Here is a 13,956-nt window from a genome sequence, read left to right on the forward strand (position 1 = left end):
GAGTACTCGCCGACTCAGCCTTAAGCCGGCTAGCCTTCCCTCTACCAACTGAGCCATCCCCGCTATTTAGCCAGTTTGGCACCGCCCATACTCAATCTTTGCTTTCTAGCCCCTAGGGTAACAACGACACAATATGAGCGGCTGCGGACGTTGCACGTCCACGATATTCTCTGCCGCTGCTTAGGCCATCTCACGCGGACAGCATATGCAGCTTCCAAAACCATCGATCGTTATTCTATCTGCCTCTCAAAACTCTGCGCTCCTTCGCACTTCGCATTGTAGCCCCTTAGGTCCTCTAACTGCAACTACTTTGCACAGCTCATTCATTAAGCACCAAGAGGATGGAGCAATTGACCGAACCCTAACTTGAATAATGACAACTGCAACGTAAGTTAATGCTGTCATCAGCGCTCAACGAAATGAGATCTCTTCTAAATCCTCCGTACACGGTGTGCAGCTTTGCCACTGTCCACGCTAACCACTTTGCCGCACTCATAACTTCAGCTCATGATGGGCATCACGAATCTCGTCACATTCGCAACCTGGCACCCGAGCATTCTTCAAAGCATTCTTCCCTGCTTCAAAACATACCATTGCCTGTAACACGAGGTCGTACCCATGCCACTACCGATCCACATGTTCGTACATTGGCCAATGGCTGCTCTCCATCGTCCACGAAACAGCTTAACGCGTTCCGTTCCTAACAACGCCGTTGCGCGCCTGCTACTGGGCTCCCAACACCGTCTTGAGCGTATCGTATGTGTAGTAGCTGAGTGCTGCACTAGGAAGTACCTGTATTACATACACATGGGGGAGGAGCCCGGGACAATCAGACAGAGATGCGCCCAGGATCGCCCATCAGCAGAGAAACCTTATACCGCCGAGACCGCAGGCGTTGATGGCCTTGTACTTGGTACGGTAGCAGCGTGGTTGGGCAGCAACCCTTCCTGGAGTTGCAGGTGCAACGTCCTCAACGGTGTTGGCAATCTTCCTTGGAAACGCTGGAACAATCCATTTGTCGCACAATACACCATTTCACTTCCTCCTTACGGGGCTCCAGGTGCACAGCCCTCCATACTATATGGATGGACGGACCCTTGCATCAGGGACACAGTGGTTAACATTTCGCTTCGCATAGCGTGTGCAGTGCCATGCCTTCTTCTGTAACGAACCCGCCTTCCATACTCCACAAGCGCCCCATACATCCACTCACCTGCAGCATGTTGGGCAGCAGGCCACTATAAAACCCGCGTGGGCCATCCGTGCTCAGAATCGCCATGACAGCCGCGAGTACCCGCGCCAACCCTGGCGATTTAGCCACCGCCGCCGCCGATAAAGTTGCAATCATCTTCTGCGCCCCAAGGTTGTACGGTAGCTTGTGGTGGTGATGATGCGCCGCAGCCGCCAGGCGGCCGCCTGAGGCCCCTGACGCCCCTCCTGTGGCACCGAAGTGGTGATGATGGTGATGATGCGGGTGCATGCCGCCGACCTGCCGCATGTTTGCCAGCGCCATGCTCTGCAGCTGCATCTTCCGTCGAATCACCTCCAGGGGATAAACAATCAGCTCGGAAGCCGCACCTGTGAATGGTGAAAGGTACAGCAGATGCCACGTAGGCGTCTTGGCGAAAGTAACCCCAGGTGGTGGCGGGCGGCACCAAGGCAGGCATAGGTGGAATTCAACATGGCTCCGCTGCAAATTCTATTTACTCGCGAGCCGAAGCGTCCTTGAGGACCGCTGTGGTACGGGCCGCAGCCAGCCAGCTGGTGGGTCGGATGGGATGCCTCCACTGCCAGCACCTAGGGCAAGGGCCTGTGCGCCTTAAAAGCCATCGTTATAAGCCAGCTGCTCCCGCTCAGCGCACAACTCCTTCCTAATGACACACTGCTGATGAGATCAACCCAAGGAACCCTCCAATCGGCCTGTCCCTCTCAGTTCCTGTGCGCATCTTCACCTGCCATAGCTCCGTACAACAGCGTGTAAAGCGGGTCAAGCGTAGGTTGCTGTTGCGCCGTCGCCATGCTCGCCCCCACTGCCGTATTGGCAGCGGCGGCAGGGTTGGCCACGCTGCCACCGCCTGCCGCCGACAAGCTCTCCAGGTGTCTGTGCTTCAGCAGGTCGTACACGCCGTAGAATACGGCCCCAGCGGGCGCCATCCCAATCACCGCTGGCAGGCAACCTATTTGGAAAGGGTGTTGCAAAGCCATCCATTACGACCCGGTAACCCGATCAAGTGTTCGTCGTCAGAACCGGTCCAGTAATAACACAGAACGAGCTTTGCGAGCCCGGTAAGCCCGGTAGTGACCACGCATCTCGGAGGCGACGGATCGGTAGTCCGCACCGGACGAACTGTCCCGGACGAAATGCCTTTACCAAGCATTACCACTCCAAAACCAGACACGGACTTCATCAAATTATATGCAGATAACAGGCTTCAATGAAGGTAAATGATATCACGCTCCAAGAGCCGGCCCCCTACCCCAGTTCGCAATCAACCCGTTGAAGGTCCCTCGCCGACCAGCATCTGCACATGATGACAGCGCATCACCAACGGACTACGGCAGCCCCACGGCCCACCTGAGTACAGCGCCGCGGCGCCCTCGTTCCGCAATATTCCCGCCAATGTGCTGAAGGGTCCGGAGCCGTAGCGCGGCCCCGCCACTGAGGCCATCAGTCGGGTGCGCACCACATCCAGTGGGAAGCACACCAACGTAGCCGTGACGCCTGGGGAGTAGCAGCACCCCAACAACACCACACGGTAATACGCAAGAGGTAGGTAGCACATAAAGATGCAACACGACCCCGAACCCGTTCACATCCTGAGAACCCAACACAATGCACATTCTGAAGATCTTAGGCAGTTATGTAAACGGAGACAGGGTTAAACGAAATTGCGGACGAACCGGAGACCACGTGACGTGTATGGATGCTTAACGCGCAGAGCCGTAACATGCCAAAACAATTGCCTTGATGTGAAACCCACATCAGTCGGTTCTGGGGCCCGCGAAGGTTGCATCAGCAGTTCGCACCCATGCATGGCAGGGCGCACCTGCGCAGGCACCCGCCAGGAAGCGCTCAAAGTTTTCCTCCCGCCCCGAAAGCGCCAGGAAGGCCGCACGGTACATATCGAACGAGAAGAAGTTTACAGCCTGGGACGGGCAGCGTTACGAGGGGGAAACGACATAGGCGCAACGGGAGCTTGGCGGCCGGACGGGTATCGGAGATGGGGCGAGGCAGGAGGGTATCGGAGCCCTGCTGCGAGCGGAGGAGCAGATGCAACAGCCATTACGCCAGTGCGACATTATACGTGGCTAGGACGCCTCGCAACGGCCTCCTCAGACCGCGGGCTCAAGTCAGGTAGTGAGGAACGGCTGCTGGTAAAGAAACGTTTTAGTGGCCTGGAATCGGTGGAGGCGGCAAAGAATGGCCCGACGTGTAGCAAACAGATATTTTTATGGCGATTTGCAGTTCGAAACCCCGATTCGCATTGCCCCTGATTGCGATAGTGGGAAATTGGATATAAGATGAAAAGGTCCAACGTGTACGCCCATTAAGCCCATCCCTGTCAAGTCCTGAGTCCAAGGTTTACAGCGGAAATCCTTATCGCTAGGGTCATTGACGTGCCAGAGCCAGGGGCTTAGGTTTTGTCCCAGAACCCAGCTGTATCCCACCGCTGCGCCTTTTCACCTGCTGCTCGTATCGTTGTTTAGAGCACCGCTGTTAAAGCACAGCTCTGCAAAATCCCTCGTACCAACAATTTTTCAGAAGGGTGAAGCGGGTTGGTGGGACCAGCGGCAATCACTGCCGGTCTTCCCGGTGCGGGGGGAGGGGACCCTGAGACGCACCTTGAAAGGGGCGGTTCGGAGGACGTTGAGCGCGTTGCCCTTCCAAAACCCCGCAATGCCCTCCGTACGCAGCACCTGGTGGCGCCGGCAGCGGAAGTGTACGATGTCATAAACAAATACGCATGATAACACCATCCCCACACGTGCAATAATGGGAACCGAGTACGAAGAGAACATGCAACCGATGAGAAAGCTGGGGCCTTGAACGAGCAGAACCCGCTTCTCTCATCCAGCGCCCTGCCATCCGTTTCCCCGTGCCAGATTTGCCATCCGCACTGATAGCCGCGACAACACGCAAACGGACTGAAGTGGACCCCTCCTAACAGGCATCCCCAGGCCAGGCCCCACCTGTGCCGCTGTGGTGAATGCGTCCCCTGTACCGTTCTTGAGCAACAAGTCCATCTTGACTCGCTCCAGGGGGGCCACACATGTGCGGGACACCACGGCGCTCATGGCGCCAGCGAACAGCAGCTTGCAGTACCTGGAAAGAACACACGCAAAGTTCCACCACAGGCGACAATATTACCACGGAAGGCAGCACGGCCACCGTCGAACGAACTGGTAAGACGTGGCATGATACATGCAACGTTAGGCGCCAGGGACCAGGCTCAAACAAGAAGATAGCGACTGCCTTAGGAAAGCTACAAAAGTGTACAAACTTTCCAAAAGACACATATTTCTGTCACCGGGGAAAGCCTAGGAACGGCTGAAACTTTGCCACGTACTAAAGGCTTGCAAGCTGCAGCATGATGCGCAACATAGACAGGCGCGCCGAGGTGATGGGCCGAACACAGCCCAGGGTCGAGCCTTGCGACTCACCTAATCGGGTTGCCAAATACTTTTGGTCGCTCTGCCTGCTGCTCCGCCGCACCCTCCTCCTGTGCCTCCGCATCGTCCCGACCCGCTGTCTGCCGACCCGGTTGTGCGGACATAGCTTCAGCCGCCATTTGGGGTGGCGCCGGCGAGCCTCTCCGGTCCGCGTCCCCTCCCGTGTCACGATCATGTGTGCCGATGGCCGGATTACTGCTGCACCTGCAGCTAAATGCAGAGCTGCTGTAGCACGAATCTTTCCTGTCAACCGTGTAGAGGAGGCCCATGGAGGCCTCGGTGGAGGTCGATGCCGGGTATGCGCCTGCAGCAGCGCCTCCCGGCCCGGCGGCGAAAGTAAGCGACGCAGGCGACAAAGAGGGGCCCTCCTGACAAACATTCCGGCGGCTAATAGAGGGCATAAACGGCGTGTCCGCGTCTGCCTGGTTCGCTGGCCCTGCGGCCGTCGGCCTCGTCACATACGTCTGGTACTTATGCTGCTGCTGAAGCTGGGAAGGTTGCAAGGGTGGCGCTTCGCCCGAGCCGGCGTTAGAGGGCGCGGTCGGCTTCCAAGACTGGAAGGAGCCGCATGGCAGTGCCAGGCCGTGTTCACCCCAGACCTGCATCGGGCACGTAGGCATGAGGGGCCAGGGCACATGCGGGCTCATGTGGTTCATACCGGTTCTACATAAAACCGTAGGTACGTAAGAGTAGATTCTGCTATTAAAGCAGAAGTGCACGTATACGGAAATGTCTAGTACAGTATGTCTGGGGTTCATAGGCTTTCCCTCCACAGCCGTGTTGCGGCTGCTTGAAGCCCTGAGGACATAAGCATGTGCTCCCGCCTACCCTCTGTTAAAGTCCCTGTGCCGATGCCACCAGCACAGCATAAGCCAGCTGGCAACCTGAGGGAACAGTATTTGCCTAGCTGATGCACTGGCTGCACGCTCTGCTTTGAAGTCCCCCCCTCCATTATGGTATCCGCTTTCCCTGTAGGTCCCTGCCAACGGCGGCGGAGCCGCTGCTGCCTGGCTTCCCCTCCTTTTCACCCACTTGAGTTGTTACCCGTGGCAGGTGCACCAGGGCAGCTGCAACGGATGCCAGGCAGGCGGCATGAAGTTCTTTCATGGAGGAAGAGGACCGCTTCGTTGCCGCTGCGGACGACGCTTCCGCCATGTTGAGTGGGCCCACAGCCCCGTCGTTGCTGTCACAACGTTTGGAGGCTGGCCAGGGATGGCTCATGGCCGCCTGAGCCAAATAAGCCACGGAGGCGTGGTCCGCTGATTGCTGCCATGATGGCAAGCGCATTGCGGCGAGCCCCACGGCATGGGTAACCAACGAGCGACCTGTAATGTGGCACATACTTGTGGATGGGCCGAGAAGCTGCAGCAGGGCCTGCCGCTGAAGCCCGCTGCCTGTACAGCGGACATTTGAACCTTGGCCGCTGGTAGCGGGGATAGGGGTTCCCTGCTCGAGTGGACGCTCGACAACGTCGTACAGCAGGGGTCCTCGAATTTGTGGGCCTGTCGGCTGGCTGGCAACGCTAGCATTATCCGATGACTCCAGCATGCCGCTATCGGACACCCCATCGGGAAATTGAACCCATCGGCACGCCCGTTCCACTGGCCGCCGGCCAACCCAGCTGGTGTTCCATAACTTCCATTTGCGAGGCCGTGGGCGATCAGTCAAATGTGATGTGGGCCACGATGCGTTAACAAGAATGTAATTTTGCTGCCAGGTGCTGCTTGCTTGCTGTGGAGGATCCAGGCGCCAAGCCATGCTCTCAGACGTAAAGCTCATACGCGGCTTGACAACGCAAGTATCCCGTAGCGCAGAAACATCGGCATCGATAAACGGTTCAAAACAGGGGCAGGGGCTGTGCACGACGAAACGGCTTGTTTTAGAAGCCATATAAGCGCGCAGAAACGAACGCGACAAATTATATGCAGAACTAATAAGATTCCATCCATTCAGAGAATAGAACAGCATACATTTTTGGGCACTCACGCTGGAGCTGTGTGTAGGCTGACTATGGGTACTCAACCGTTAAACGTCATAGAAAAAAGCATGCCCTTCTCAAATACATTTGAATACTAGAAAAGTAGTGTTCGAGGAGGTTTATGTGCATAATCAGCAGCGGCAAAAAGCGTGTCGCGCTGGCATCAACGGGATCCAGGAGGGCATATACAGAGTCTGCTGCAAGAAATTGCATGCTGATACTGTAAGATATTGAATCTTGGTCTGAAATGAAGGACTTGTGGCAAGTTAAGTAGTCCTGCTCTCTAGTCTCTAGGGTGCCAAGCTGTTTAAACGGCTGAATGCTATGGACATCGGACAAGCATTTGCCTGTTGGATTACATCTACCCAGTGAAGTATAGCTCGGTGTCATCTATTGCAACATTCTTGTTGACGAATCAACTTTAAGGCTGCTATGCTTCCTAGAAAAATCTTCATTTCATCTTTTTTGTATTGGCTGCTGCTGCAGGTTCCCTAACATTCACAGCTCTCAAGGCCCGCTGTTGCCGAAAAGGATTTCCGGGGAGGGCTCCTTGCCGTGAACACGCGCGACTTATCCGAGAGCCTTACACATAAATATATTGGAAGCAATCCTCGTTGGGGGAGCTCGCTAGCGATGAGAATCCCGTCGCCTTTTGGAGTTGGGAAGGAAATATTTTACACTATGCCGAACAGGGGCGCGATTTAGGCGAGTCCTTCCCAATACCCGACATGGAGGTCCTCGCAAATTTCCTTGATGAATGTCTAACAGAACAACCTGTTTTCAGTATGTGCGGCTGTCGTAACTACCGCTACGTTTAAATCCGAAACGGAGACACCCGCGTTTAAGCTAATCAGTGCCATTTTCTTTAGCTTATGATAAGAGGTGCCGATGGCTTTGTAAGTCCCGAGGATCCACGCGGAGCCGACCATTCATCCGATGCGCATTTAGGTCCTCAAGGCATCCAGCTTAGAAAGGTGGAGGGTAGTCACCTTGCCTTCAACGTCCGCAGTGCCAGCCGCACTATCCAGGTCGTAGCACAAGGCCCGTAGGAGTCCTGCAGCCCATTCCCCGGCAACACAAGACGTAACTCCTTAAACACACGATGGTACATGGACCCTTCTGGATCAACCAGTTTAAGGCTAGCCTAGCCCAGAAGAAATGAAGGGGGTGCTGATTAACTTTCCGGAAAAATACGTGCATTCGGAGCGGTTTCCACGTATATCAGTGAGCAAAGGAACGTACCCTGTAGCCCGACCATCCGATCCGTTTGATGGGATGCCTAGATGCGGACGCATGTATGCTCGTATGCACGAGCTCCCTATCCCGGCCTTCCTAATTCCCAACATCGCTAGCCCAGTAATCTGCCATACGAGAATACTTACAAATAGTCTCGATGACACGGCGGCAGTCATACAGGTGTTCGCCCCAATCATCCTGCGTGGGCGAAATGTAGTCCCTAAGTGTCTCCTCCAGTAAGCAATTCATTCGCTTGGTTTGACCATCCGTCTATGGGCGATAGGCTGTGCTCATATAGAGGTGGGTGCCTATGAGGCGAAGAGTTTCCTTACTGAAGTGGCTTGTAAAGAGTGTGTCCCAGTCAGACACAATATTCTGCGTAAGGCCGTGCTGCCTAAAAACCGTAGCCATAAAAAACCGGGCTAGCTCTACCGCACCGACGGGTGTAGTTGTGGGAGCAACATGCATCATTTTGCTCAGGTCGTCCACGAATACAACTATCGCGTCTATGCCCAATCCGGGTTGGTGGTAGCTGTGTGACCAAATCCATTGACACACTCTCCCAGACATTACCTGGAATGGGAAGGGGATGCAGCAGTTTGCCTGGCTTTTGGTTTGAAGCCTTGTTGTGCTGACAAGAGGGGCAGGTACTAACGTAGGCCTTCACGTCCTACCACCAATAATGGTCTGTTTCACGATTACTTGTTTGGTGCGGTGGCCAGCACCGTGACGTTCGTGGGTGATTTCCTTTCAGGAATCAGACAGCCGAAATATACATCTGGGAACCATAATAACAGAAGCCATCTTTCCGTTAAGCTGTAGCTTTGCTACCGAGCTCGTTCTGAGCATAGGTTTGCCGTCGTACCCGCTTAAGATTCGGCACCCAAGATCGCTGCCAATCAGCGATGCCGTGAGCACGTTTAGCACCACATCGTGAACCCGACTGAGAGGGTCAGCAACGTTAATCCGTGGGGGTCGATACTCCCATTTAAAGTCGGAACGTGAGAGACGTTCCAACTAACGAGCTTGTCGTCGAGAGATTCTATCGGCGCTTTGCTGGTCTTGCAGACAGACCAGCGGTTGGTGGTCGGTGACTAAAGTGATATACGATGAACCCTCGAGGTAACAGCGCCACTCTTCAAATGCACCGGACAGTACATTAACACTATTGATCCGACGACCATGTAAATCATGTAAAACGCACACAGAAACACTCTTGGTCCGTAATATACTTGTACTCAACTCTGTTGAATTCAGAGGTTGTGTAAGTAACTGGGGGGTCGTGCATGAGCTTTTGCGCAATGACATATAAACGAATACAATCCTCCTCGTCAGCATAAACAACGCCAAGCATGACACCTAATTGCCAGGCTCCAATTGCGTTGCAGAAGACACAACCAATAAAGTGAAGCGCAACCGACAAGACTTAACCAATAAAGTGGAGCGCAAGCAATAATAAGAGACAACTATAACTAGCAACTATAAGAGTCAACTAGACTAGTGCATACATACAACGAGTCAGCGGATTGGAGCAAACAGCCAAGCAACGAGTAACTCAAAACAGATAAATATTCAACGGACGTAGCAGGCGGGCCCCTTTAGCCGTACAGTTGATGCGACTCGTAATTTCATCTACACGTCGCTACTGCAAGTAAGCTTACTACACTGGGATTTGCAAGCTGAACTTTCGCCTATCGCTCTTAAATAATATCGCACAGGTGGAGCATGGGATGATGCCACATGTAATATCAGGTTGTGTGTAACATTGTGAACAAAAATTATGGTGAAACTGCTGCGCATCTTTCTAACGGGATTGCTCGCTCTGTTCATGATATTCGTGTGGCCCTATGTATTCATTACCTTACGCGATTTACTGCTGCACAAAGGGCGCTATCGTGTGTATGAGGAGGAGTTAGAACAAAAGCCTATTGTTTCTAATGTTACTAGCGCTTGTCCTTCTGTTGCATCGTCAAACTGTACTGCTTGCCCTAGAGAGCTGCAGAATGGAAGTGCCGCAAATGGGGTGGCCCATAACTTCAGCTTTCCATGGCAAAACAACGAAAAAATTGGCGCTGGCAAGCCTAATATCGCGATTATCACAGTCTTCATCCTACCGAAAGACGGCCATTTTGTCACAGATCATTCTCAACTGAGGTAAGCCCCTGGCTAAATATTTGAATGCATCTGTTACGGGGTATCCATGACTATCGGTTATTTTCGCTTGCCGTGCGTCAAGCAGCTATACCGAGTTGCCGGTGGGATAATCCTGTCCGTTTTCCATGTCCTCGTTCCCCATCGTGAGTGTTTACATCAGGGGCGTCTGATCTTTGTGTTATATTAATGGTTTAAAGGAAATATGGGGGTGTTCGAGGGGCCGCACGGGGCTTGGTGTGACCATGCGACTGACTAGACGTTCTTATCGTGGCCTGCGGAAGCATCTGCCTCGTAAGTTACTGAACCAAACTCAACCAAAGGGTTAGACTCTCAGGCAGCTAACTAACTGGTCGGGGCAACACAAGTTGGCGCGAACCTTTTGGAGCGTGTCGTCGGCTGCACATAAGGGCTTGTCAAGGGGGAAGCAAGGAGAATCGTCCAGCAGGGTTTTATCTTGTCCACCTGCCAGCCTGATGCTTTGCCCCCACGTGCTTGCCTGTGTGCGCAGGTTCGACCATGTCATGGAGAGCTTTTTGAACAAGTTTAAGTACGCCCATTACTACAATTACGAATTCATTCCGATCTTTTGGAATTTCAAGGATCCAGATCTTCCCGGCGCGTGGGCAAAGATTCCAGCCTTGCAGCGATACCTGCCTTACTACGACTGGGTTTGGAGCATGGATGTTGATGCTTTTGTGACCAATCGTCGTTTGTCGATTGAGGAACATGTACTGAAGCATATTCCCCTGGACAAGGCGGTTGTGATTGCCCGCGACTGCAATCACCTCAACACGGGTTCGTTCCTTATCCGCAACACCCCCAGAGCGTTCCAGTTTCTGGATGCGGTGTATTCCTTACGCCGAAACACCTCCCTTCACCTTTATGACATCTGGTACGAGCAGAGCGCAGTCATCCACGTCTTTGATCATGACATCGAGGGCCTTACATCTACTTTTCACTTAATACCCCAGCAGAAGCTAAACTCATACTCTAGCAACTGTGGCCACACATGGCAGCTGCGCGATTTCGTTGTGCATTTCCCAGGCCAGGCAGAGAAGAGTAAAGCGTGGGCTAACCTATTGAGGAAGGGTGGTGCAGAATTGCAGGAGTTACTTCCTTAGCACTTGATGAGCGATCAGGGCGAGCGCCCAGCCGAGCGGGGATTGTAACCATGAGATGGCGTCCTTCGAGAAGGTTGGCCTGGTCCGCTTGCTGAGGAGCGTTTTGCCAGTTGGCCCGGTAGCATTCTCGATGTCCGGCTGTGAAACCTTCACGATGTTCCCCCTGGAGCTTGCAGTCCATGCGTAAATGCAAGTCCTACGGTCTTCATCTTATCGCCTGTAGGCAGCAGAGGAGAGGTTGGCAGCGACTACATGCTTTGTGTACGGCTCAACAGCAGTTACACGTTTTGTGCTGCAGAGTGACAATCGGGGTTTATATGGGGCCCTCCCGGTGACCGGGCCTTGGAGAGGTGGAACTTATTTGGGCTTCTTATTCTTGCTGCTGGCGGCTGGTGCTTGGGTGCGGACAGAAACAGTATTTTGCTCGAATCTAGGTACGAACTCTGATAAGTCGAGTGCTGATATGCGGGTTTGGCCAACAGCGCGACACATCCTCTGGGCCTCTCCATGGTGCTTGGGAGAGGAGTGTGTTTCATCGGATTATTGCAAGGATATTCGTCGAGCCCACCAGTCAGATATCTCAGGCACCGACAGTAAATTCGCTAGTGCTTAGAGGCTTCAGGTGCCTGGGCTAAGGCCATTCGCCTGAACCCCTGCCTGGCCTGGACCTCCAAGGACCTCGGCCGCTCCGGGGGCCGTGGTTAGATTTTTTTTATAAACATTCAGCTTAATTCTGGGCTCGTTTTGCTTACGCTTGAGCAATACGCTTGAGCAATGTTTTGACGGTGGCTTGTTAAATCGGCTCCTTATCCTGCCGACCGTCAGTCAGGTATCAAGTAAACCGCCCTCAAAAGCAAGTGGGGTCCATTGCTCATGCAGTTTTACGGCAGGAGATTAACGATGCTCTGACCAACCTGGAATGTGAGGTTTGGGGAACCTCAATGTTCCTTCTTGGAGTGCAATATTTGGAGAGGAAGTCATGGGTGTAAAGGAGCCTGTTGACTGGTCGTTGAGTGGACCTCTCTCCCCGAAGGAGCGGTGATAACGGTACTAAGGGAGCGTTTGATGAGCGGCTGGGACCATGCGCGTCTGACTGTCTTGCCAGGGGAGTACCCATCGGATGGGAAACAACCGGGAGTGCAGATGGCGAAAGTATAAGCACTGGATGGGCCTGCTGTTTTCGGGAGCTGCAGCCGCTATGTGGCCGACACATGCTAAGGTTTTCATTCCTCGTTTAGCACATCGTAAGCTAATGCAGTTTCGTTTATGTTGCTGGGCTTTGGAGGAGGCAAACAGAGCACGAAGGGGCAAGTACCATGTCCCCAGGGGGCAGCGGTTTTGCCGCTGTTGTGGTACTAATAGCCGAATCAAGGATGAAAAACACGTGTTATTGGAATGCCCAGTCTATAATGATATTCGTGCGGAAGAGGGATTCAATCATCAACATAGCATGTTGGAGGCCATGGAATGGGAACCAGTGCGCGAGGCTGTTGGAACGTATGTAGGCTCACCGCAACGCAAAATGCCCAGTCCCCCAACAGCACCCAGAAGCCCTAGTGAACACACGAGTCGGGAACAGATGCGGGAATGCAACTACCTACCGTACGGGACGGACCCGCAATGCACGCCGAGGCATTCACACATACTGACGAAGGCGCCTAAATTCAAGCACGCACTGGTCGAAGGATAAGCCCTCAGACCAATACGCGCGAAACACGGCGAATTCCTGACACTGGCAGGGTGGGGTCATCTTGAGTTTGGAAGCGTTGTCACAGCCTTGATGTAGCAGATCAGGTCCAAGGAGGTATCAACGCCAGAGTTAGGGAACGTGAAGAGCGGTTCTGTGGAGCGGTTGAAAATGAATTACATGTTTTTTATTAATGCCCCGCTTACAAGAGCATACGGGCTAAGTACGATGGTGACCTAGTCTTTGAGGGGCGCAGCATGTGCACCATTATGACTGAGGCGCCACCCATGGCATTGGCCAGGTACCTCTGGGAGGCCAGGCACGTCGCGCTGAGGCGCTTCGCCCTGAAGCAAACGAGGATGATGATGGCCTCCCGCGTACCCGCATCAATACTAATACAACGTCCATGGCCCCCCGGCTTTTACGGACACACCCACGCTTGCGTGCGGTGCGGAACTTGTTGTTACTTGTTACTTGTGAAGAGCGAGGCGAAGCTGGCCATTATGAGGCCGCCATTGCCAGGTGTTTCGCCCAAAACGTTATGGAGGCATTGTAGACTTGCGGCGGTCTGGAGAACATCTCAGCGTCTGTAGGTATCTCAGCGTCAGTGAAGCGGTTCAGTCAATAATGCTTTTAAATGTTTCCCTTGGCTCCCGCTCATCCCTATCATGATTGCATCTCGGTGGCCAGGGGTGGTATGTGCGGGGCGGTATGGCCAGGGGGGGTATGTGCTGCCGCCCCACTTCCCCGCACTTTACCCCCTCTCCTGTTCCATGTTCTTGAGAAGTTTTAGGCGAAAAGCTTTTACCTGCTGGCATTTGCAAGCATGTGGGCTGTGTGGCTTTTCCAATGATTAAAACGGTTTGTTTTCTTGCATTGGGCATCCCTATGGCATAAACACGTCGGTTACCGACCGTTTTGAACACTACTGGGGTTTGTTAACCGAACTGACCGACTAACGATCTTTAAAGACACGTTAACCGGTGAGTTGGGTAAACGATCCGTTGGGTAAACGGTCAGTTGGATAAATGGTCAGTTGGGCAAACGGTCGGTTGATTGAATGGTTCGTTGGGTAAACGGTCAGTTGGATAAGCGGTCAGTTGGGTAAA

General features: G+C 53.5%; 2 protein-coding genes across 2 annotated transcripts; one reads left to right on the forward strand and one right to left on the reverse strand.

The window, feature by feature from the left end:
* Positions 1 to 723: 723 nt before the first annotated feature.
* On the reverse strand, positions 724 to 6,561 carry VOLCADRAFT_103320 (uncharacterized protein; the record flags this gene model as incomplete). The annotated part of the gene is made up of 10 exons (XM_002947193.1): positions 724 to 792; positions 1,214 to 1,578; positions 1,953 to 2,177; positions 2,478 to 2,522; positions 2,576 to 2,722; positions 3,048 to 3,147; positions 3,844 to 3,918; positions 4,192 to 4,324; positions 4,663 to 5,270; positions 5,704 to 6,561. The coding sequence occupies 10 exons, from the start codon at positions 6,559 to 6,561 to the stop codon at positions 724 to 726; spliced, it is 2,625 nt and encodes an 874-aa protein (XP_002947239.1).
* Positions 6,562 to 9,665: 3,104 nt separating this feature from the next.
* VOLCADRAFT_103321 (uncharacterized protein) lies at positions 9,666 to 11,971 on the forward strand (the record flags this gene model as incomplete). Its single annotated transcript, XM_002947057.1, has 2 exons — positions 9,666 to 10,039; positions 10,548 to 11,971. The coding sequence occupies 2 exons, from the start codon at positions 9,666 to 9,668 to the stop codon at positions 11,158 to 11,160; spliced, it is 987 nt and encodes a 328-aa protein (XP_002947103.1). The 3' UTR covers positions 11,161 to 11,971.
* Positions 11,972 to 13,956: the final 1,985 nt, after the last annotated feature.

Source organism: Volvox carteri (assembly GCF_000143455.1).
Source record: "Volvox carteri f. nagariensis unplaced genomic scaffold VOLCAscaffold_5, whole genome shotgun sequence".
NCBI classification, from domain to species: Eukaryota; Viridiplantae; Chlorophyta; class Chlorophyceae; order Chlamydomonadales; family Volvocaceae; genus Volvox; species Volvox carteri.